At 40.0% G+C, this 26,644-nt stretch overlaps 1 protein-coding gene across 8 annotated transcripts in view; it reads right to left on the bottom strand.

Moving 5' to 3' along the window:
- Positions 1 to 23,458, bottom strand: part of LOC142563100 (UDP-N-acetylglucosamine transporter TMEM241 homolog) — an 80,218-nt gene extending 56,760 nt beyond the window's left edge. For 2 of the 8 annotated variants that reach the window (XM_075673647.1, XM_075673638.1), the window contains exons 1-14: positions 23,277 to 23,458; positions 22,998 to 23,044; positions 22,277 to 22,357; positions 19,880 to 19,961; positions 15,884 to 15,961; positions 15,253 to 15,342; positions 15,042 to 15,083; positions 14,901 to 14,949; positions 13,440 to 13,488; positions 13,341 to 13,376; positions 13,191 to 13,225; positions 13,035 to 13,104; positions 12,873 to 12,960; positions 9,370 to 9,437 (exon numbers count right to left, since the gene is read on the bottom strand). In XM_075673647.1, the coding sequence (XP_075529762.1) occupies positions 9,370 to 9,437; positions 12,873 to 12,960; positions 13,035 to 13,104; positions 13,191 to 13,225; positions 13,341 to 13,376; positions 13,440 to 13,488; positions 14,901 to 14,949; positions 15,042 to 15,083; positions 15,253 to 15,342; positions 15,884 to 15,961; positions 19,880 to 19,961; positions 22,277 to 22,357; positions 22,998 to 23,044; positions 23,277 to 23,351 (890 nt within the window). In that variant the 5' untranslated portion in view covers positions 23,352 to 23,458. Of the gene's footprint in view, positions 1 to 136; positions 6,625 to 6,884; positions 6,924 to 9,369; positions 9,438 to 11,470; positions 11,515 to 12,872; positions 12,961 to 13,034; positions 13,105 to 13,190; positions 13,226 to 13,309; positions 13,377 to 13,439; positions 13,489 to 14,900; positions 14,950 to 15,041; positions 15,084 to 15,252; positions 15,343 to 15,883; positions 15,962 to 19,879; positions 19,962 to 22,276; positions 22,358 to 22,997; positions 23,045 to 23,276 lie in introns of those variants that run through there. The other 6 variants (XM_075673671.1, XR_012824307.1, XM_075673630.1 and 3 more) reach the window with 6 other exon arrangements.
- Positions 23,459 to 26,644: the final 3,186 nt, after the last annotated feature.

Here is a 26,644-nt window from a genome sequence, read left to right as displayed (position 1 = left end):
TCCTGCGACTTTTGGTGCCCTCTGTGCGGTGTGCGACTTCCCGTAGAACACACTGTGGAGGCTTCCCACTATTGACAGAGTAAATTACCCGAAATTCTCTGTCAAAAAGATAAAAAGAAGGTGCAGTGGTACGAAATGCATAATTAAAAACTGAACACATTTATTTGTAGCGCAGGGGTACAAAGAGTTCTCAATAACAAAAATGGCACAAGCTGTACACCAGCTTCATAAAGCATGTATAGTTAGCCAAGGTACGCAGGTTTCACAAAATGATCGCAAACTTCCACAGGCACCAAAAATCCCAGTGCATGAAAATGGGAACAAAAAAGCTTTCCCTGGTCCATTTAAGCATTGGAAATGTACCTTGGCAACACAGTAGATATGACAACTTATTTTGAGCTTATCACATTGGGCCTTAGAGGCACAAGTTATTTAGGTTGCAACAACATCAACACTGAACGACTCCGTAGAATGCTTTAAAGCCTATAAACATGGTACAACTAAACAGCCAGAAAAAAAAAAGAGGCATCAAAGGCCTTTAAAGATCAACATTTACATGTAAGAAAACGTGAACAGATGAATATGTAACAAAAAGCTTTTAGCAGAACAGGATATGTGAACACAATATAGCACAGTATATACCTGAACAAAACCACAATAAAAAAAATTGCATTAGAGCTCCAAAGGTACACTTACAAAAGCACTTGTTCTTTCACATTATGCATAATAAAAAATTCCAGCAGAACCCATCCCACGATGAATGTCAATGTTAATGCAATTAGCACTGAAGCACTGTAGCGATGCACATTAAAAAAATCAGCACACTGGTAGAGTTTAAGGGCACACTTTTTCAATTCTAGATTCTAACTGTACACAGTATGCCTTCCCATGCTTGCAACCTCAACAAAGCGTACCAGTGCTTAAAATGCTTCAGAAGGCCACAGGGGTATGTATATGCACACAAAAGAAAAGGATTTGAGTGAGTTACAATACACTTTACGAGAGCTCAACTTCATGAAGTAGCTGTGATTTGGCAAGACACCTTTGTCCCACATGGCCTGTGATCACCTGAATATTTGATTAGATAAAGTGTGGCTTTCAGCTAGTTGGTAACTCGCAGAGATAAATTAACAGAATGAGAGAAAGACGAGGACACTTACACACTGCTCCTGTTGTTTGCTGTTGTAATTTGTCACCATTTTATGAGATACAGAGAAGCATATGCCATTGTCATTAAAGGCAGCGCAATATGTATGAAACACAAGTGATGCTGCAGTTGTTGCAACAATATCAATATAGTATTCACACATGCGAGCAGTAAAACTCAAACTTACTAAGAGCTGTTTGCAGTGCATAAAATTAAATGAATGCAAAAGTGCAATATGCAATGTATACAATTCATGAGGGAATGATCTCACGAAGCAGAGAGTCATGTGCTAAGAATAACAAAGAAAAAAAAAAGTGGGGCAGGGAGGGGTGTCAATGACTTAAAGTGGCACTATAGCAATACTCAAAGGCTCAAAAAGTGCAAACTATGCTTCACATAGCTGCATTTCTTCAAGGTGGAGATTAACCTTAAATGGACCGCCAAACTATAATTAAGGTCCCTTGCTTTCCCCTGCTTTCGTCATGCAATTGAAATCTTCATTTTAAGTGTTCATACTCATGTGGCTTCTCCGGGGAATACAAGAAAAAAATTAAGAATGTGATGTTTCAATTTGCAAGCTCCTTTCATCATGGATGTCAAATGACTAACTTAAGAGCAATTGTAACAATGCACAGAAAGGACAGAAAGTCAACATAAGCTTTTAACTATGTGGTATAAAAACATAAGTGAGATTTGCAAATTGTGGAGGCCTCTGCGAAACAGTCAGTATCCAAATGTTATTTTTTTTCTTTCTTTTTTGTCGGCATACAAATGCTTCCGAGCTACCTGCACCATTTCAAAGGGGAAAAAGTCCCAGTGCAGCAATGAAGCAATATTTGGTAAAGGAAGCGGCTAAAGCATACATATTGTCATATGAAGGAAATTATCTCGTTTCAATTAACATTTTTATTGATGCGAGTCGATTTGTGTAATCCTTTCATCATTGTGTCAAAACATGACTGGTATAATGTAAAAATTTACTCACTCTATTTTATACCTTTCTTATACACTGCTCACTGATCATGGTGGTAACGTAGGTGAATCTCTCCTTGAGGCACTGACAAAGCAGAAACTAATTCCTTATTTGGGGTTTTTTATATATATATGCTTAAAACAAAGCCTTTAGCACCGTAACATCAGGACACATTCCAGACAGACAACAGTTCTTTTAAGTACAGAATTGAACCTCCCATTAAATGCAATTAGAAAAAGCAGTAACATTCAGCAAACTGTATACAGTTAAACTTATTCTCACGATACCTGATATTACGAAGCTCCCGATCTAACCAAGAAATTTCCATTCCCCGGAAGGTACCCATAGGGTTCAATGTTGACATCAAGCCGAATTACAAAGCTAACTTGTCCAAACTTGATTTAGCAAAGTTTTTCCTGAAATAAATGAGCAAAAAAAGCACAGATTTCTTTCTAATTTTCACGCAGACGAGTTTTTCTTTGAGCGTGCCTCTAAAGCTATCGTGCTAAAACAACTAGACGCCACGGTCCTGTCCCTAGCTTTATTTTGACAAGGTTGCACGCCACACCCATGTGTGGAACAGTGGGCTCAACACTGCCTCTGTATGGAAAGCGGTGGTTGCTTTCGTTATTTCATGATATACGCGACAGATGGATAGATTAGTGGCAATACAATGCCATGGTAGCTTTTGCATGTCACTACGTTACAATTTTAGATTTCGAAGGATCAAAAAATTCCTTTCTCAATTTTACAGACTTCCTGATTTAACGAAATAATTTGATCGTGGTCATAACTTCGTTAAATTGAGTTTTAACTGTACATACACAATCTGCATTTACTTGGCAAGTGTTGCAATAGCAGAACAGCAGTGAAGTCATGTCTGCTTAGCAGAAATCCTAAGACTAATGCCACTTTTGAGTTATCCATCCTTATGTGACCACTGGTATTCCAATTCAGTTCCCGAAAAGTGTCCTTTAAGCAGTGTGGGACAACCTTGACTAAAATATCAATGCAGTGTTTAGCAGATTCTTAAATATTTCGAAAGTGGTGATAACCGAACGATTTCTGCAAAGCAGACACAGCCTCTACTTGGCTTCAATTTTTCAATGTCAACATGTGTCCTCAAGTGAATAATCAGGTTATTAATGAATCCTTTAATTTAGCCATCTGGACTTCGCAATGTGTAGTGAAAGTAATGTCCACCTCTTCCGAGAGTTAGGACACAGAATGAACCCCTTTTGTACCTCTCCCTAGAGAATGTATTTACCTCCTCCCAAGGGTCTTTGTGATGTCATAGAAGACATTACAGCACCATGGGTAAACAAACAAAAGCAAACTAGAGGAGCAGTGAAACATTCTGAGCCACTAATAAAGGGGGGAAAAAAAGTTCTGAAAGTCCTTAAAAACCTTCTTAAAGGTCTTGCATGGCTTAAGAGACCAGGAAAATTGATAAGTCACCCTGCCATTCACTAACCTTTGAATGCACACACTAAAATGACTTCAAAAGGCAACCTAACGCCTCCTTATGGAACACCTCTTTAACAGCACCAACATTAGCACAGATATGAAATCACAATGCAAAGTTCTTGGATTAGTAAACCCTCTTACAAGCAGAACGAGCAAGATAAGCAGTAACAGAAGAAGCAGTGATGAATGGGTTAACTAGGTGATGTCAGCAACAGATAGACCTAAGTTTGAAGCACTTCAGAAAATTTTCAAACATCCTTAAAGCGAACCAAAAGAGAAACATTATATAAATATAAACTGGCAGACAGTTCATAAACTATTTCCAAATCTGTTGGAAATTGGTTGAACATTGGTGCTGAGACCAAAGTTACTTTTAGGATTTCACGCTCAAATGACAGCGCCATGTGCGACAACACATTTCACAATACTATACCACATGCTTCAAATGAGAAGAGCAATATGTTGCAAGACTTCATATGCATATGAATAAGTCATTTTTTGTGCCAACAAATTACTAGCAGTAGCAGACAACAGCTAATATGTGATACTATCACTTAACTAACAACTAGCCGAGATCTGATAAGTAACTTGATAATGTTACATTAGGGCACATGTTGCAAATGCAGAATTTAAGCTGGCTGTGATCAATGCATGCGTGTTCACTTAAAGGGACTGACAACCAACTTTCAGGGACCTAGTTTTTTACGGCGCAAGGCAAAGCTCACCCTCGGTAGTATTTACAGTGAATCAGTAGTGTCTGCAGCGGTTACTTCCAAAAGCGCGTGGATATTTACTAAGCCTAATTTTTCGATCTGAGCAGCCTCTTAAAAAGTAAGAGTCCCTCCTCCAGCAACACTGAGAAGTGAGAGTGATGTCGATAGCTCACCTTGAAAATTGTGAAAGGCCCCATCGTTCTGCTTTCACAGGAGTGAGTGTAACTGTGGTTGGCCGCCTACATTTTGACCTTTTCAACCACTTTTGAAAATAAAAAGCTGCTGCAGCAAGTTTGTGTTTTTTGCAAGGACATTCTTTATATTTGTAACGTGTTTTTCTCCAAGTACACGCCTACGTCATGGCTGGCTGGCCCCCATCTTTGTTGTTCTGTCGATAGAAGAGCCAAGTCAACTCACTGAAAACAAAGGCTTATCGGCACATTGTAAGTCAGGAAAAACTTATAATAATAAAAAGTATAGTGCATTTTAATACTGATGAAGAGACCAGGAATCGTGTACACTAGCAGAAGGCCACATGGTGGACCTCTTATTCAGCTTCACGTTTTTGCTGCATGGGGCACCAAAGGTCATGTTTTGAGACTTTGAATGACGAATTAAAAATATAAATCCATGTTTAATGAGAAAAACATGGCTCATTTTAGCCACTATGATAGGGGATCAATCCATCTGCGAAATTATCTCGATTCATGTTCCGAGTGGTCTTCTGTCCCTTTAATAGGAATCCTGTGACTAGCACAAGTTTCAGTCTTCATTTCCAAATCTATGGGGATTGGGGGTGGTGTTGCAGCATTAGTGTTCCAGTTAACAGTTTCACAAAAAGCAATCTGGGACAGCACTAACTGGAACACTAAACTACTTTCTCACAGTTTGAGGAGTAACGACCTGATAGTGCTGATCTCACACTCCCTACAAAGTGGACATGCTTCGAGCTCTGACAGGCTTCAATTCCGCAATTAGAACATCTGCCCAAAAATATGAAATTGAATTATTAATAGTAGTACACAATATTCTGGTCACACACGTTTCCAAAGAGCATTCAAACTCAAGACAACTGAAGTCTGCAAGCACCACTGGCTTGTACAAAGCTTGTACAAGTTTGTACAAAGGAGCCTTAAGGCTCACAGATTTTAACAGTATTTGGTTTCAACTGCAGTTGAAAGTGCGCATGTGACAGTCATCCACCCTGCTAATAAAGCGTTCCTGAAACTATGACATAATTATATTCCCTGCACTGTACTTAAAAATTTTTGCTCATCCCATTTGAAGCAAGTGGTATAATTTGAACCTTTTTGTGCAGAAAATGAGGCCACAAATGATGTTGCCCACCGAGTCCCCCCAGCATACATTCAAGTGCAACACAACTTTTTTTTTTGTTGTTGATAGACTAGGCTCAGGGTAGACACTGCCAAAAATCTATGACGTCATGGGGTGCAAATGCAGAAATATTAAGATGGCGTCACTAGCAATCTTGAACTTTTTGCATCCTTTCTGTCTTACCAATAGTGCTCACTTGTAAAATCTGTCTACAAAGAGAAGTTCTCTTTTGTGACCCTTTAAGGAACCAACAATAAAAGACACAAACTAGTACACTTGCTTGGCACTCGTTTTATACACTATGTTAAAAATAGTGACAATAGCTGTCTACTCAATCACAAATGAGCTGCTCCAAATACGCTCTAGCGCAACGTCACTTACACAAAACACTGTGCCGTAAGACAACTTTTCTCATAACATATATCAGAGCAACAGCAACAGAGAGCCAGCTTACGGCTGTATTTCCTAATGATTCTTCTTTGTTTCTATTTTCATCAGATATTGCACTGAGTGCTAATTTCGCTGATAGTGCCAACACAGAAGTGTGCAAGCCAATGGAGGAGAATTAAAAAAATGATAAATGAAAATAACCATCGTGAAATCTGTTTCTTACAACATATAAAAGCTTCGTCAAAAACATTTAATTAAGCAAATATGGCACCATAGAGCCTAATACTTGCTAATTAAATATGGCAATAAGTGCAATGAATTTAATGAATTCAATGTTTAAAAAAAATATTTAGTCTGATTTTGCACATTGTTACGAAACTCATATGCTTATAGCCAAAAAGTTCAAGCAAAGTGCCCTTTATATGCATGAGATTTTTCTTCTAAGTACTGGGTGCAAAATTAATATGCAGGTAACAACACATGAACATGCCAATCAGACATGCTGCATTGACTGTCGAATGTTGGAGAGGACACATCTATCAGCATCTGAAGCCATGGCTTTTGGGACAAACATGCCAGCAAGAAGTGACAGTACTGTCCTGTGAGGATTAAAAAAAAAAAGAGGCAGTTCTCGCCTTAGACATATTTTGTATGTTTACCAGGTGACTATGAAAGCACAGCCACTTCTCAGATTATGACAGTCATAATCGTGCAATACTATACACACCCTCCTACACCCTCAAGATATCCAATCCTATATATCATACTAGGCATAGTCGACTTTTGCTAATTTTACATTGGTTAAATATGCCTTCCCCTTTAGTTTGACTATAGGAAAAAAGTCCTGAAGGATAGATACCCAGTGGTTTCCTACAGCAGAAAGGCTCGCATTTTAAACCTGAAATGTAAAACATCAGCCCCTTTGAACTAGAGCATATTGTCTACAGTTAGACAACAAGCACTACCATTTACACCATAAGTGCTCATACTCAAACTGGTGGGATAATTAAAAAATTAAATTAAGCGGTTTTACGTGCCAAAACCACTTTCTGATTATGAGGCACGCCGTAGTGGAGGACTCCGGAAATTTCGACCACCTAGGGTTCTTTAACTTGCACCTAAATCTAAGCACACGGGTGTTTTCGCATTTCGCCCCCATCGAAATGCGGCCGCCGTGGCCGGGATTCGATCCCGCGACCTCGTGCTCAGCAGCCCAACACCATAGCCACTGAGCAACCACGGCGGGTGCGGTGGGATAATGGCGTCGTGCCAACAATAATAAAGTTTTTCAGATGGTGCTATTTCACATTGGTTAAAACACGTTGGCTTGAATCCATGATAGAGTGTGTAAACACGACTGAACGAGGACGCAGAAAGAAACAGATACACAGAGATGGCTCTGTCTCTGTGTATCTGCTTCTTTCTATGTCCTCGTTCAGTCACACTTACGCACTCTATCATGGCTATTTCACAGCATCATGTGTCGACATGCACAGCTTGTTTGCATTGTCATGTGTTGAAATCGAGCCAGTTCCAGGCAGAGTATGTAAACACTGACAATGAGGTAAAAGCACACAAGTCATTGACTTGCACGTAAGGGTGACGCCTTCAGACTGCGGCTGAAGTGCAAGCAGAACTTCGCAACATAGAATAGTTCTTTGCACACGCAGACAAAGCTGATCACGTTTTGCTATGCATCCAGTGGAATCTTGCTAATCCAAACTATGAGGAAACTCAAAGTTGGTTGCAATAAACCATAGCACAATCTAACAAAATATGCTGTGATACGAACGGCGTTACTATACTTGGCAATCGCAATACACATGCTTGACCAAACAAGTAGGAAACGTTTTTCCCCCACGTAATGGCCGAAATGTCGTGGATGGAATCTGCCCTAAAAGAAATCAAATGTTTGGCACAGAAACGACTACAGGAAGCAGCGAAGCACGTGGTGATGCAGACCATAGTTTGTGCCAATCGATACTGACATGCATGAAAGGGGCATTTTTACTGGAATCTTGTGTTGACAACATACCATATACAGGGCGTCCTAGCTAACTTTAGCCAGAGTTTTAAAATATGCAAATGCCACGTAGCTGAACAGAACAAAGCTAATGTTGTTTGCCGTCGCTTGGAGATACTCTAGCTATTTTTTTTCATTCCACCTAATTAGATAATCAACTTCTCAAATATTATAATTAGATGAAAAGAGTAAATGGGAAAATTGTACCGCGACATGAAAAACTCCCGATACAGCTTTCTGTTGCTCCCTACATGCTAAATAGAAGTGTTTTTCCAAGCATGAAAGGCCGTAAATGCACGCAAAATTGCCATGCAACTGGCCGCTTAAGGCACTTTGCATGTATTTGTGGGCTTCTTTCACGCTGGGAAAAACACTTATGTAGCACATAATGAGGAACAGAAAGATGCATCAGGAGTTTCACATATCTCACATATCTAATTATAATATTTGAGAAGTTGATTAAGGCTGATTATCTAATTAGGCAGAAGAAAAAAATTTTTTGAGTATCTCCATGTGACAGCAAACAACATTACCTTTCTTCAGTCCAGCTACGTGGTATTTGCATATTTTTACACTCTGGCTGATGTTAGCTGAGACACCCTGTATACATGACCATACCAGTAGTGTCGCACAAGCCACATTAAATGGGACAGCATGTCTGTAAATGCAGAAAATCGTTACTCGTGGTTAAAATGTGAATAGTCATGATTGAAATGACTAGAATGCCAGCAATGTGCAAAGAAACAATAAACTCAAATGCGATTGGAGCTGTTGGTTCACTACCATGCTTGCATCAAATGGTCCCTGTCAACTTGCAATACACAGAAATCCTACTACAGCACGTATTGAAGCTGCCGGAGCAGCTGGAGAGTGGAGTGGAAAATGCACTACTGTGTTTGCTGTAGCTTTGAACAGCACAATGCGAAATTTCCAATTCATGTCCGGGTATCCGATTTCAATGATAAGCAAATGTGTTTACATAAACTGTCTGCACCTTAATGTGCTCCAAATACTGAGATCCCGCCCTTCCCCCTTTCTCCCATTGAAAACCATGAGATTGTGACAAGACTCAAGAACCCACTCGAATTTTCAGGATCCCACAGTATTAGCACTGCGAGATCATTTTTGCAGAACTTGCTTGCAAAAACAGAATGATACAATCATAATGTGACAGATTTAGTAAATAAATTAGGTTTCATTAAAGCTTTCAATGAACAGTTTAGTTGGACCTTAAGTTGAAACAGTTTTGAATGGCCCACCAAGGTCGAATTACCATAAGTCGACTGAACTGCGTTTGTGTGCCCTCAGCTGGGTAACTCACCAAAACAGGTAATCTTGAGGCACTGCAGGTACTCCAAATGACAATAGAGAGATTGCCGACACAATAACCTGGGGGAAAATAGAACAAATATTGCCCCACGGCAATTGAAAAAATAAAAAAAGAGAAAACATTCTGCGGCTTTACGTTTAAAACCACAATTTCATTATGAGGCATGCTGTAGTGTGGAATTTTAGCCACCTGGTGTTCTTTAATGTGCATCTAATGCACAGCACAAAAGAGTTTTTGCACTCCACCCCCATAGTAATGTGGCCGCTGCAGCCGGGATTGAACCCATGACCACATGCTCAATAGCGCAATGCCATAGCCACTAGGCTACCACAGTGGGTACTAGAGCATTTCAGTTTCAACACGCAAGAGATTTTGATAAGTACCCACGACTTAAATACAACTCTGAACATTGAGTGTGTGTGGTATGCATTTTTTTTTTCGAATAACAAATAAACTATTAATTTAAGTAACACAAGATCTGTGGTCAGTTTTCGTGGGTCAGGTCATTCAGTTTTCTTTAAAGGCCCACTAAAGCAAAGCACAAATAAGTCTAGACGGATAAAGCATTGTTTGAGAACTCTATTGTCATTAATTTCACAATGATAGGTTGATTATCAGAAAATAAAATGAATTTGTTCAAATTTTCGCACTGAAACCGTAAAGCTGGTATGTCAATGCGACGTCACAGATTTCAAGTACTTTTCATATTTGGACCCTGCCGAGCTCAGTTAATGTTCCAGAAGTTTGGCATGTTCAGTCATTGGCTTCTTTAAAACACAATGTAGTCTATTTTTATCCATAAAGAATTAACTAGGACCTAGCAGACACCATCAAAATTTCCGATGTCACGGCAAGCTGGTGTGGGAAATGCAAGGTGCCGCCACCACCTGTCTTCTTGCAGCAAGAATGATGCTTTTAGTATTGCAGGAGGGTAATTTACAAATACAAGTGAAAATCATTTTTCTGTAGCTTCCACAATATGCAATAAATATAGATGCCCAGAGTTGAGTGTTATCTGATGCAGTAGCTTAGTCACTACAGCATTCTGTTGCCGAGCAGGAGGCCATGGATTCAATACCCTGCCATGGTGGCTGAACTCCAATGGGGAAATGCAAGAATGCTCATGGACTTTACACTAAGCGCATGTTAAAAAAGCCCTAGGTGGTCAAAATTAATCCAGAGTACCCACTAAAGCATGCCTCACAGCCTCTGTGCCGCACTGGGACATTAAACCCCATCAATGAAATGAAACAGTTGAGCATTACAGCACAGCAGACAAAACAGGTCAAGCACCCACATTATGACAAATAATTTTCGTAGAAACGAAACTCGCCCTCAATCTGATGCTGAATCTACCAGAGGCAGCATAGGACATGGCTAACAAAATGTCCATGCACACATGGTGGAAGATCGACACAGCAAAGTCGATTCCAAAAGCCCATTCTCAAGGTGCTCCTTCATGAGCTTTAATGCAAGAGATGCTCATTCTAAACTACCATTGTTATTTTACTTTCAAATTAACAGTAGTAGTATAACACCTTAAGAACCCTTACTCAGAGTGTAAATGAAGGGGTACAGATAATACAAGCTTTAAAGAAATCTGACTTTCCACTTATTCAAGACATCCCCAAAGATGAATGCCTTTTGGCAGTGCTCCTTTAACCTGTGTAGAAACCCAGGAAAAATTGTGACTAGGCATGCAGCAGTCATGGCATCTTCATAAGTAGAAATATGTACACCTTTTGCAAGTGCTTTTTCAGACTGGTAAAAAGTTGACAGCTGCAGTGCTAGATTCGGTGAATAGGATGGGTGCTTTGAATGCAGCTACAGTGTAGTGCTGTAACAGTCCTTACTTAAACTTTCCCCAATGGTTAGTGACCAAGCCCAACATTATCCAGTAATGATGTATGATCGTAAATGGCAACTAATGCATTTCACAAAGTACCAATACAGGCTTGTTCGTGATCCATACAAGCAATAACTAAAGCACACTGCAGATGAGGTCAGATGAAGCGACAGTGCACGCATCTGGTCAGTACGAAGGCATTTAGGGATACAATAGGGTCAAACCTTACTCATGCAAACTGCATACCTGTCAACCTGCGAGCTTTCAAATTCTTAAAAATCCTGCAGACACTACAGAGAAAGGGGGAAAGGAGAGGACAAGAGCACGCATATTTTTAAAAATTCGCCCTGGGTACACACCTTTGTCGGATATATATGCACTGTATTAACGATGATTTATCTGTAGACTTGGCACATAAGCAGCAGCAAACTTGAAACTGACCAAACTGACAAGCAACACATTGAGACTTATTCGGCGACGTTGCTGCTGCCAATTTTTCTACTTTAGGAATTTGTGTAAATGAACTTGCTCAAAGCAGGTACACCTCTAGTGTCCTTTCACCATCAGAAGACTTTCAAGGGTACGCGGTCAGACACTGATGACCAAATCTTTTTCACCAACAGGATTAATTTCTTGTAAAATTTGACGAATCATTTGCAAAATTACAGATTGAACCCGATTTTGTAAACCTTACGAGAAATTTGAGAGTGCTGGGTGGCATGCAAATGCCTGAATCATTATGCAACCAACATGCTCTTGACAAGTTCAAGGCCTCTGATGTGAATTTAACCAATACCTTCCTGTTCAAAACAATTCCATGCAACATTGACATTCCCTCAAAATTTCAATTCTGCAGGCTTGTCTGAACCACAACCCACACCCACCTTTTACTGCTGCATATAAAAGGGCACTGTCTGCTTGCAAGATTTCCCTTGAACTAAGAAAAATTCTGTCAATGCATAGGGAGCTTAGTTTCAAGTTTATTACAACTCATACCTTCATTTTATCACAAAAAAAAGTGAGAGCAAAGAAGAATAAAATAAAAGTTTACAGTCTTATTCAAACCTAACCTGCAAAGACAATGTATTTTCTAACACAAAGCCTCAATTGTGAGAAAAACAGAACAGTTCTGAATTTATCAGCACCTCCTCATATATCTACTGTCAGAGAAATAAATTTTCACCAAATTATTCACTGGCGTAACTAATACAGACATCTACACTGAAACATCTGCTTCAGTTCTTTTGAGCTATCATCTAGAGGGCTCAAAACATTTTCCAAGTATAAAGTTGTGGGTGCCAGGAATACTTCAAATGCAATAAATAAAACAAATTCTGGAGTCTTATGTGCCAAAACCATACAGATTATGAGGCACATCATAAGGCAACCACCGAATAATTTTGACCAGTTGGGATTCTTTAACGTGCACATAAGCATCTAAGCACACAAGCATTTTCGCTTATCACCCCCATCAAGATGCAGCCTCTGCGGCCGGGATCAAACCATCGAAGCAATGACCTCAACGCCACAGCCACTAATCTAATACGGCCCGTACAACTAAACAACGCAAGGTGCTCTCAAGCGTGTACAAAATAACTGAAGAGAACAAGAGACCTATGCACATAAAGTACTTTAGATGCTGAATTACCTTAGCTAGGCCAATATAATTCAGGTTGACAACTTCTAAAGATGAAATCATGGGGTGGAGTATTAACAGCAATGATCCCAAAAGAGCGCTGAAAAAGAAATCTGATGTTGAGCCTGCACACAAGCAAAACATTCACCAAGAGCGTAAAATAAAGACAAGAACCTTGAAACAAATGACCAACAAAACCCAGGAGATGTAAGATAGGGGTATAGGAAGACTGCATGAAAATCACCTGCAAGAATGACAAGCATTACTACAGCCAGCTACCCATTGCACAGAACAATGCATAAGCATTTTCACATGTAGATATATGCTCACCCAAGAAGTAACTTGCAGGCAACAGTAAAATAAAACTAGAAAATACAAAACAAGAAAACATTAAGTTAAGCACTATTAATGCAGTTAGTATGCAGTGTAATAAAGTAAAGACACGGTACCCCTTCAAGCTACACAGCTCGAGAAACAAACCTTGTTGTAGCATATATGATCTGTCTGTTGAATGCACTGCAATAAACCAACATTTTATTAGAGAGTAAACGCGCTTCAGTCACCAGCTACTTGCATTACTCAGTCTTAATGCAGACAGTTGAAGACTTTTCGGCAGAAAGGATAACACCTGCAATAGACAAGAAAGCCTTTTATGTGCATATACATGAATCAATTTTAAAAGCATAAGCAACCCTTTCAGATGCTAATTCCACCTGCTGATTGTTTGTCTTATGCACATGTCTTGCCACTCCAGCATTATTACAAATAGGCATCAGCAGAACAGAGTAAGAACTGTTAATTTTTTTTAAAGATTGTCACTGCTGCTACAAACATGTACTCAAGTGAATTGCCGAGAAAAATATTTCGTGCATAAAAAAGTTTTACATGCTATGTTTAACATTTTCAGTAACTTGTTTACCTAGGGACAAAAACAAAATAAAGATTACCCAGGAAATGACAACATACAAGTGCGACTAACAAGCAACCAGACATCTTCAAGCACCTTTTTCCAAAACACTTTGTATATAATTACGTAGCATAGGTGTATACAGGAGCGTTTTAAGATGCATTCAATACATTTTAACCATGATTAGCATCTTTAGTGCTTGTGATTCTGAGGCATAATCTTGGCAGCTACAACAGTAGACACAACACCCAAGGAATATAATGTTTAATGCTGGTGATGGCTTTTACGTGTGCAGCCAAGTACAACAGTTACATTAGTACACAAATGATTGGATGTACATAGACCTGCCTTAACTTCATCCTTCTGGCTCTGAATATCTTTGCGGCTCCCTATGTTAACCTCCTTGAAGTTAATTTGTTACTACAATTTGTTGCATGGCAATGGTCAGCCCCATTTAGGCTATACTTGCCAACATTTGACTGTTCTGAGGACACTGGAAGAGAGAATATTAGGTTATAATATTAAGAATAACTTAATTTACCCCTGTTGTGGGAAGCTGCCTAAATATAATCTAGATAAAGTGACAAGTGTCATGATTTAATTGTGAAAAGTTGTGTGATAAAGTTAATTAAATAAAGTTCTAAATGTTACTAAGACACAGCACAACTGAACCTCAAAGAACAATAAAGAAGTAACAATGTACTTTTGGAACAATGCCATGTCAAACAGAAAACTTGATACACACTTCACTTTCATTAATTTGACAGAGGTTAGCCTGCTTCTGAACTCAAACACATTTATAAGTCCGTAAAATCCGTGCCTTTTAAAAGCCTTTAATTTGTTTTTCAGACAACTGCAACTATCGTCTAGCTGACGCCAAATTAAAGAGAGTGAACTTGACTACCCGTGGTTTCCAGTGTTTGAATGTTTGCAGTGCCAGATTTCCCTCAAGTAATTTTAGTAAAAAACTACAGGGTGACACTAAAATGTGATGCCTACAGATGAAATTAAAGAACTGAATGAACAGTGCACACAAGAAAACGCACAATCCTTATTGAATAAATTTGGACACCTGTACAGACATTGTGCACTTTAAACCCAGCTGCAGCTTTCTAGACAATTTCAATACTTGCCTGCACAACAGATATGAAGCAACATCCACCACATTGCACTACCAAAGCCCTGGAAAAAAATCACGGCCACAACAGGTAAGCTACAGAAACAAGCTCTGCCTCAATAATTGCCAAGCATACAGCAAGAAAGACGACATTTACCAGTTTAGGCATAAAGTTGATTTGATTTCCTGTGAAAGCAAGCTTGCGGAACAGAAAAGAATATCGCACATGGAGCTTGAAAATCACAAACTAACAATCATACTTATACATATTATGGCAGACATTTATGCCTCAAAGCAACAGATGCACTCTGAAAGATACCCGAGTAGAGGATTTTTTTTTTTGTCTTGGTAAATGAAAAAGCACTTACCCTTGGCACAGTGGTAACAAGCATTATACTGCTCACAGCCACCGAAGTAAATGCTACCAAGTCCTTCGGGTTAGTGCTGAAGAAAATACTCTGTAACAGCAGCACGAAAACATACTTCAGTCTAAAGTAATCAAACACACTGGAAGTCTGTGAAATAATGAGTCAAATAAAGTAGTGAGCGGCTTATAGCAACGATAATGATGAAAAGATTAATAAGTGAGGTTAGCTTTAAAGCTTAGTAGGTGAAGCTGGGAAAGGTAACACGCTTTCGGAGCCGCCCAAAGAGCCGAGTGTCCTTGTTGAAAGTCAAGAGCAAGAATAGGCTGACTATGTTGAAATCCACCTACCTGGAAGCTGATCAACTGAATGCCTCATAATGTTAAGACCACAAAACAATAAACTGATGTGTTAGCTAAATGCTTTTGCCACTGTTGTACTATTATGACTGTTATGCATACTGTAATTCAGTATGTCATTTTTGGGAGATGATAGGTACATTATTACTTCCCAGCATACAAAATGGGCTTTAGAGACAAAAGTGTTTAACTCTCAACATATGCTTTTTAAGAAATAACCCAAATATTCAACATAAAGAAACAAAAGAATGGGAGGGGGCAGAGGAGACGCTCACCTGCTTCCCTAAGTCAAGATCCAACCCACAGTGGACAAGTAGCAATGAGTTGTGGATGCCCAAAAATATGGAAAGAGGCTAAATAGAACAAAAACAGCAAAATTATGTGGTTCACGAACATTAGCCAGCACTTTATATTACAGAAGACGGTGCCTATACACCCCGTGCACTACCTGTAGAGCCATCCTGTAACCACTTTCAGAACCACTCACAGGAATGTCAGCTTTACTTTTCTACCTCTAGCCTGACAGTGTTCTTTCAACAAAGTGGGATTCTTTGTACCTGAAGGACACAGGCAAATACTTTTGTAGTGCCAATGTAGAAAAACCCTTTGCAAGAATGGCCATGAGAGTGATTATTCAGCTATATTGAATGAAACAAGCAAAAAGATTGGGAGCTGCCAGTATCACTTGACTTCTTTTTTCTCATGGCTGGTTTACTGCACCAGTGGTGTAGACTGGCAAGAAGTGAAAGACTAGTGCAGTGACTCTTTACCTTCAGTAAAGAAAGTGATAGCACAGCACATTGTTGTGCCCTTCAGTGAATTGAATAGAATTCTGGGGTTTTATGTGCCAAGACTACGATTTGATTATGAGGTACGCCGTAGTGGGGGGCTCCGGATTAATTTTGACCATCAGGGGATCTTTAGCATGCCCCCAATGCGCGGGGCACAGACGTTCTTGCATTTCGCCCTCATTGAAATGCAGCTGCCGCAACCGTAATTTGACCCTGAAACCTTGTGCTTAGCAGTGCAACACCATAGCTGCTACGCCACAGCAGCGGATGTGCCCTTCAGTGTGGCAATGTGCGAGAAGGGAGGGACATCAAAGCATAAAAAGAAAGCAAACAGGATCAGTTCCAAGTACAATGCAGACAGCCGCTTGCTGTAAAATTTGTTTATCACAGCAGCTGCAGCTCGAGAGGCTTGGCTACAACATCCCGCTGTTTATGTGGAGCCAAATTTTTCTGTAATTTTACAGCAAAGCTTTTGCGCACATTCTCAAACCATTATCTTTTTCAATCCAACATACTGGCATAGTGTATACCACATAACTGTACTGAATAATTAAGCCATATGACCTGTTCATTCACTGAAATGTCATTGATGACTTGCTTTGCCTGGTGCCACACTTGACAATGGAACGTGCCCAGTCTGTTTGCAAATTATTTCAGTATCTCGCTAAATGGGGCAAACTTCTATTTCTTTAAATTCTTTCTGAAATATGCAAAGGGGTAGTTTAAAAGGCATGCAAGTTCCTCATACTCTCCTGAATACCACTGAAAATAAGTTGTTTTATATTGTATAGGTAGCTACATCTACTCTTGACATCACAGAAGTTCTAAATATAAGTGAAGTGTGACATTAATGTCTTTTTTTTTAACGTTCAATGAACCATTAACAGGTAGGATACATAAAAGACAGGGTATGTCAAAATGCAGTGGCTGCATGATAAAAGAGGATCAAAACTTGTGATAGCTACTCAACCACACAGGGGAGATCCTGCAGGTGGTATGAAAAAAAAAAAAAAGAAACATCAGTGGCTGTTTGTTTGTTTTCTGCATGATGAGTCACAGCAACACTGAAAAATAAGCATAAATTCTAGCTGGCCTTTGAGTGCAAACAGTCTTTAATAGGCCACTAATAATTTCAAGCATGGCTACAATCACACGACAACATGCACCCACAGCTGGCTTTACTCTATACAGCTACCATAGTGAGTGAGTGTGGTCTCCCAAGCGTACTTGGGAAGGGAGCTATAGGTGCCACAATCAACAGTTCACACAAGGTGTATTCAAGTATAGCTTAACATGTACTGTTGCATACATACGAGACACGGATTAGGGATAGCAAAATTAGGTAGGTACAGTCATGTTTAACAAGGCTAAAATAAAAAACTGTACACACCTGTAGAATCTTCAAAAATAAGTAAACTGTTGAAACAGGCATCAGGGGGTGACTATTTAGGCACACAATAAGCTAAAGTATTTTAGTTCCAGAGAACTTCAATGGCCCTAAGCTCAATAAATGAATGTGTACAGCTGTCCAACAGCCTGAAGGACATTTTCTAAGCTGCATGCTGGCACGTTTGCTGTCAATCCCCCCCCCCCCCCCACTTCTTTTTACATATTTACTCTACATAAAACAAATTCTGAAAGGCTCAAGAATGAAATAAAGTCAAACAGGAGAACAAAAGTAACTTCCATGTTATGGTGCAACTAGTCACAATAGTTTCCAAAGCAGTGAAATGCAGTTTCAACGCAACCAGTTAACAAAAATGAAAACTAGGCAACGTACCAAACAGAAGGTCCAATTTTTTGAACTACTACTGTGCACACAAAATAAGCATATAGAACGGAATCTGCAGTAAACTAAATGCAGTACTGCGATACTGACATGCAATCCTGCTAAGTTTATGATTGTTTGCCCATGTGCAAGTGCAGTGATGAGACAACGATACATGACCACGTTACACTCACTAATTTCCACTAAAATGCGCAACAGTATAACCCAATTAAGATTATGTATTCCACACACATTTATTTAAATTATAAGTTGTTCATCTTATTTAATGTAGGGCTGTACAAATGGTAAAATTTCTTAATCAAATCAAATACAAATATTCGAGAAAATGAGAAATATCAAACCAAATATAGAAAATTTAAAATTTTTTTAACAAAGTAAAACATAAAGGTAAAGTTGATTGTCTGATAAAGAATAGGCTTATTCATATTATTCGAGACATGTAGTGTTATTCACAACTGGACGCCTTGTCGACTGAGGAGCTTGCAAAAGAGAAACAACTGAAAGATGATTGTCTCTAGTGCCCCATGACATTGGCAGCAAGAAAACAAGGCAACAGCATGCCAACAGATGCACAAAGAGTGTTGCACTCTTATAAAGAAGCTATGTGTAACACTGCTGAACCTGGCCAACTAATAATAAATTGCCTTGCGCCTTTTGAGACTACAAATTTGCAGGCTGTCTAAAGTCGAGGTATCTTTATTGAATCAGTAAATTATTGAACAGAACTTGCCTGCTCCATGCATTCACTCCAGAAACATTTGCCTTAACAACAACCCCTGCTCTCCAGCAACAGAGTTATTGGGAATGGGTACCACTTGCTTTATCTTTCTCCCTGTAAACTCCTACAAGTGTCATCTCTTCTATTTGAATAGAAACGAATATTCCACAACTTCAAATAGCTAATTCTTTAACTGAATACAAATTGGAAGTTGTTCGTATTCAAAACCCTAAATATTTGCACACACCTAATTACGAGGGACGTTCTGAAAGTAAGCTTTGTCAGTTATTCACACACAAACATTATTTCCTCCCCAAAAATACACCGTGACATCATGAAATATAAACCTTGCACTATTTTTCCATATAGTCGCCAGTGACATTGAGACATTTGACATAGCGTGCAATCAGTTTGAAGAAACCAGTCTGGTAAACTCGGTGCCATGGAATGCAAGGAATTGTTGCACAGCCTGCTCCGCCTCAGCATTGTTTTGAAAGTGACATCCCAAGAGTGCGGCTTTCAATACAGGGAAGAGGTGCCCATTCATACTGGATAACAGCACGCACTTCCATTGGCGACCACGTCGTAAGCACACGTCTGTCTGCCATCACAATTTGTACTCGAATAACCTCGGGCACGCCGGTCTGCAGCTACTCTTTCTTCGGCGCTCTGTGCATGCGTCATTCCTCCTCCGCTGGCGCTCCTTCCATCATTGAATTAGCAACAGGCGTGGATTCTTATGGCGATTGTTTGTTTGACCTGGTGTATCCATCTTTTAAAAAAATGACGAAACTTATTTTCGGAACGACCCTAGTAGTAGTAATCCCTAGTAATACATGTCATCAGGCACTAGAGATATGCTTGTAGCATGTCATCAAATAATTTTATAGGCAATTTTCATGTACACATGTACATGGTGCTCAAGCTTTATGCATGTAATGTCTTTCACTTAAAAAAAAAAAATCAAACTCACAAGGACTGTGAGGGCCCGAGAGCCAGCATATATGCTGAGTGTATAATAAGGTATAGTTTTCCATATGTACTGAAGAGTCAATCTGAAATAAAAACAAATGGCCAAAGTCCCAAGGATGTATCCAGATTACTCCCTGATAATTTGTCTTCAATATTTTCATGAGCTACGCAACAGCAAAGAAGCCAGAATACAATCAAACATCATCTAACATTGCAGCAAACGACTAAAATGTGATTTTTTTCAAGTACCATATATAGTAATCCATCTACAAATAAACACATGTGAAAACTTGTTTTGTCGTGGGTCGAGCTACATAAACACTTATATCTGTAAAAAGTTTTCCCTGAGCAACAGGGAAAGGCAAAAGAAAGGCACGACCTGTTCAGGAACAAAAGGAGGAGGGAAAGGTAGGTGGTTTGTATCAGGTGCAACTATTAACAACACAAGATGATGATGATGATGATGATGATAATAATAATAATAATAATCAAAGGTCACATGCTGACAATGCATACTGCAGCCCACATTGTTCATTCTGTGCACGTATCTCTGACCATATATTAATGGCAAAGCTTCCTATAAACATAGTTTAAATTAAGTTTAAAGAATGCACAGGACTGCACAGGTAGATGACTTGATGCTGCAGCACCTTGCAGCACTGACATCAACATTATGTAGCTCCTAGGCTCTACGCAACATCTGAGGACTGGTGGTGTGACTGATAAGTATGCTTGTGCAGAACGCTATGGGTGAGGATGCTGCTTCTCTTTCTTCTAGGCTACTCGCCTGCCCATTCCTGAGCCCTCACTAACCCGTGTACACAATCACAAACATGATAGTGTAGGCTTATGTCTAAAACAGACAATTACAATGGAGCACTGTACAACTGTGACCTTCAAAGAAAAGTAACAGCACCATAGCAAATTCAGCGCACTATTTGATCGTTCAAGTGAAGCATCAACAAAAGTTGGTCAAGTTTCTTTACAACAAAAAAGCATGGGCAATTGATGCTGGTAATATGGAGCTGTGTCTATTTGGTTCATTTTATGCAGCTTGTTAGCTCCTGTCGCCCAGTGCTCCTGGCTAGAAAAGCATACGAGGCATGGAAAGCAGATAACAACACATCATGGTAAATAATTTCTGAATGATGTGTCAGATATCTTGGCATGCCCTATGCATGTTGTCATGTCTGCCTTCACTGCTGCTTGCAGCACGGTCATTTTTCAACTGACTGCTCTAGAGGAGACTGAACTGGAAATGGTTAGATAAATCCATATTGGTGGTGATTACTGTTGGCAGAAAATTATGCCTAACTTAACGATGGCGAAGAGGATGACTGCAATATAGATGTCAACAAGACAGTGTGGCATATGCATGGCCAGTAGACAAATTCTGCAATTTGCAACTGTGCTGTAACACTTGTTCATATCATTTGTTTTTTGTAGTGCACATGATGACTAGCTGCGATTGGTGTCACAACTTAATCAAGACTAATGATGATACAAAGATCAATGTAGAACCTTCTAACAGAATGATCAAGGTCACATCTCACTTATTAACAGAACGGAGAAAAATCTTAAACAATTCATTCGGGACCTGAGTGGGACAATATAACAGGTCTGCACACACAATTCAGTGGGAAGAGCAACTGGAAAAAGATGTGGACACATCCATGAAAATGAAGCACTTGATTGATGGGCTTAGCGTTCCAAAACAAGAGGGGCTGCGAGAGATGCTACAATGGATGTCTCCATCATTTAATGTGCAATGAGCATTTGTGTTCAATACCCATCGGAATGCAGCCACTGTGGCCAGGAACCTAGCCCATGACGTTAGCGTTTGCAAAGTATAAATGTTTTTTTGATAAAAGGTTATTGACACTACTTTCTTAATAACTGACATTTGTCATATGTCACAAAACTAGGCAAAAAGATATGTATATACTATTTAGTGCAATTTGGTCCTCCACAATGGCACAACAATTGAAAGAAATTAAGTTTGACACAGTGTTATTGACAACTTGATCAATATCATTATAAAATTTGCTGCACAGCACAGATGCCTCACAAATAAGAATTGATGTTAGCGAGTGCGGTAAAAATGTGTGTCTCAATGGACAGTTAAAGGTATAAAAGCAGCTCACACTCGACACAGTACCATCATTGACAGTGAGGAACAGTAAGCAATTTTGAAAGTGGGCAATAGTCAAAGCTTTTAGCAGCACAAACCAACTTACAATGCATAAAATGGACAGACCGCTGCTCTTCGTTTCACTCCCATTTCAAATGTCAATAACAACATGCAGGCATCTCAAAGAATTAGCAGGAGATGAGGTTTATTGCATTTTTATGGGCAGCATAATTCATAAATAAGTCTACATATAGCAACATGACTCACATCATACATTGCATGTGCCACTTCCACTTCCAACAGCTAGCAGCTATAACAAAGCCAACAGCGGCCACCAGGACCTGCCAGCTGTCAGACGACACAGAAAACAAATCGCAAAGCAGAACAACGTAAGAACTCAGAAAATTTTCATTTCACACGGCAAGTTAGCAATATGAAATATAGAATGAATAAGCTCCTGCGACTACAAAGCATGCAGCTGCTTTAGAAGACGCGCAAATGCGAGGTGGTCGATTATGCAGTGTGATAAAGAAAAACTTTTCCGAAATATTGGAAACACTCTGCACAAAGATTAATATTTCAACCCGAGTTTTTACACAAGACAAATTTGAATCGTTGAGCAACGATGACTTCTCCGACAAGCGCCTGCTAGCTGCACACGTTTAACAGTCCGACTTCTTAACCAGGTCAACACGCAGAATCAGTAAAACGAAAGTGCCATACTTTTAGTTGTTTTTTTTTAAATTCCGTATTTTGTCGTACTGATCAAGCAGGACGACGACACCACATGTTAAATTTGCAGTTCTGAGGCCGATTTCATTCCGCACCACTGAAATATACATGGATACAACGGCCCGCTTTAATTTACCTTCCTAAGCTCGGAGGAAAGATGCTGGACGAGCATCTCTACTTCCGCGTGGAAGAAACATGAAACTGCAATAATTTGTTCAAACTTGCAAACGCCAAACAGCAAACGAATTCTGCTTACCACTGAAAAATTGCTGGATAGGCGAACCTCTCTACGGTGAGTACATACTGCAGGAAAAAAAAAAACATTCACAAGGCAGGCTTTTAGGCTATGTATTTTCGATAATACACATATGCTCTAAACAGCGGCTCGTATTTCTGGCCTAGACATTCACTTCTCACATGTATCAAAGCAGTTTAACTAAAGCGACGTCGTACAAAAGCGAATACTCTAAGCACAGTGAAAACAGATTAAATGTGCATTCCACCGACGCTCGCAGGTACCATATGCTTGTCTTACCTTGTTCGTGATGAACGTCGAGCTAAACAAGACAATGTAGAAAGCAACAACGACTGTAGTGCTCTGGCGCAGCATAAGTGCATCCCGTCTCCTGCTCGCTCGGAGCGTTAATTGCAAGTTTCAACATTTGATCTTCAGCAAGTAAGCGTCACAAATGAACGCGCGCGAGAACCACGTTCCGCGCAAAAAAAAAAAAAAAAAAAAAAAAAAGGGGGCACGTTGGCTTGAAATCCGAAACAAGTCAGGATATGTCAGGGTGGCTAGACGTGACCGCTTTTCGCGGCTACTTCATGGCTACTTTCTACTTTTTGTGCGGCGGAAGGGATGCAACAGATTCGTTGAAGGGACGAAGGACACGCACGTTTTCTGGGAAAGATATGTTGAGTTCGACGATATAGTACCATCAGGCAAAATAACACCCCAACAAGGACTTCTGCATCATCGGAATCACCTGAAGGCGAAAATTATACTGTACCTGATCAGCATTGTCCTCTTCAGCAACTCTGGAGATGACTTGCAACAAACAATTGAGGACCTTACCCGACAAAGTGTGCGGGTAGGGTTGAAGATTAGTATGCAGAAGATGAAGGTAATAAATTCGTGATTTGCAGTCAGCCTCTAGAATCTGTGCAAGAGCACGTTTATCACGTTAATGCGATTAACAGTGAAGCAATGCAGCGACAAACTTACGGCCCATAGAGTGGCACGATAGGATGGCACCCCCTGGATTTAAAATACGGATTTTAAAGGCTCTGCTTCTACTGGTTGAATGCGGCAGAATCGATTTTGGGAGCCGGAAATACGCCATAGACGTCAGGTTTTGGACACCACCTACTGCCACCGGCGAAACGCGTCATGTACTAGGCGTGTACTGCAGCTAAGCTCCTAATTATCTCGCGCTTCGATGATATACTTTCCCTCTCGACACGCTGCGCCATCGAACGGCGCCGCCGCCGCCGCGAAGTCTGCGCGTGGCGCACGTCTTCATATTTATCTAGACAAGATTGAATATATGTAACAGGTTCGATACCATCCAGCACAAAGACATCTTCAGAACTTTTTTTTTTCATGCAAGAGCCACAGGTACCCATCATATAAACAATGTCACATACCGAGCGACCCAAGTTTGGCGTGAAAGAAGTTATATACAGACAAGCATACAATTATAGCCCCAAAGTGGGTGAAGATTGAGAATTTTAATCACATTAAAATGGGTTAGAGTGCACAGGGCTGGCATTACCAAGCCATGACTGGCAGATTTATCCATGAAAAGAAAATCACACAATCATTGCATTCTACCAGCACTAACATATGGAGCATAAACTTTGGACGTAAACTAAGAAGCTCGAGCATAGGTTAAGGAGTGTGCAATGAGCAATGGAATGAGGAATGTTAGGCATGCAAAGAAAGACAGCTGTCTATTAGAAAGTAAATGGGGGTAGCCGATATTTCAGTTGACAGTGAGAGGAAGAAATGGACTGGCCTGCCCAACTCCATTTCTTCCTCTCACTGTGCAATGCATAGGCAGATAACCAAAAGAAGAGAAGTGCAGCGGAGGATAGCAGAAAACTAGGCGATATGATGAAATTAGGAAACTTGCAGGCATAAGATGGGGTCAGCAAGTGCAAGTTAGGGGTAATTGGAGATCACTGGAAGAGGCCTTCGTCCTGCAGTGGACATTAATAGGCTGCTGCTGCTGATGATGACATACCAAAGAACAGCTACCAACTTGCCCGGCATGTAGTTGAGTTGCCCCACATGTCCACCCAGACCACTCTGCGAGCCTCATGGCAGTCTCATCGGTAGTCCCATTGACATCCTCTAATGCAATTGGTGCTTGGGTAGTCATGGCCTCAAATGTTCACCACAGCCATGCAGGCTTACTTGGGGCCAGTGTTAGTGCATCTCCCAATTTTTATGTAAAAACTGGCCGCTACTTCCACTCTTATAATCGTGGTACCACTGAAGGCAACACACGAGTCCTAGGCTGGCCCCGACCCACTGTGTGTTTAGCCCTTTCAGACACCTTGCCTTAACCACATTTCTTGCATCTTCAGGATCATAGATAGTGTACAGCTGCAGAAAAAAATGAATTTTCAATTGTTTAGCGAGTTTTAAAGAGTTTAGAGAATGTGGACTCCATGCAAAACTCACTATAGGAACATCAAATATGACAATTATTTCGTGTTTTGAAAAGATTGAAAAGCACTTATCCAGCCACTTGAAAATTATGCCTGGTGCATGACGTCATGAAAAAGAATGAAAGAAACGAACCCACTACATGCAACATGCCGACACCGAGTAAAAACGCCCAACCGTCTACCTTCCCACTAAAAAAGATTCTGCACGTTATTCAAAATTGCAGCATAATTCCAATAATAAGTTTCAAGATGTATGCAACACATTTTATATATAATTACTTTGATCAGTGGATTTCCTGTTGATGCACTATATTGCTGTACATGTGTACACAGCGCCTGAAAGGGTTAAAATGCTGCCACACAGGTAGGTGATGGATCACAGACCTCCAGGCAGTTTCGATAATTTAACTCTGTGAGTACTGTATATCCTGTACTAGAGCAAAGTGTCCACAGGAAAGTAATTTGCATAGTGTGCATGCATTACACTTTCCACATTGTTCACTGCAAAGTGCAGAGTACTTGCTTCAGTATATCACTTACCAGAAAAGCCAGAACAGCCACCTATAGAAAAAACATTTATTCAAAAGCAGATTTTCACCCCTTTCAGTACCTGCTATGCAAGTCCCACTTGTTGTGCAGTGAATAAATTGTTAAACGATAGCCACACAAATGCACATTCCTTCCATATGTATTTTTTGTGCTGTCATACCATGCAGAGCATGAGTGCAAATTTGTGTTGTGTATCTTCATAGACATCTTTCTCCGGCTAGCCTTCTCTTTCTTCTAATGGTTGTTTTGTTGCATGCTTTCAATGGCAGAAGTCATTATGCGGTGGAAACAATCCATTACATGCTACATATACTGCATTACGCAAGTGCTGCAAAAAGTTTAATCTGTAGAAAACCAATTCTAATGCCTCTAGAGGGTTTGCCTAACTTTAAAGAAAATTATTTCCTACAGTTTTGAAAACTGCAAATCATAGAAAAGAAACTAGGCTTGCGAAAAAAGACCCAATTGATATGTTGGTACCACATGCAAACAAACATCACTTTCATTGCAATCATCCTGCAACACACCATATAGACTCATGTAATGGCCGCACCCATGTAAGGGCTGCACCCCCAACTTGGCAGCCCAAAATTTGGGGCAAAAAAATTTCCAGCGGAGAAGCAATTGCATTCGGTGCCCCGAAGCCGTGTGTTCACATTGCCAAATTTTGCACGCTGC

This window comes from Dermacentor variabilis, chromosome 1 (assembly GCF_050947875.1).
Source record: "Dermacentor variabilis isolate Ectoservices chromosome 1, ASM5094787v1, whole genome shotgun sequence".
Classification (NCBI taxonomy): Eukaryota; Metazoa; Arthropoda; class Arachnida; order Ixodida; family Ixodidae; genus Dermacentor; species Dermacentor variabilis.
This window is presented reverse-complemented; position numbering and strand designations above follow the sequence as displayed.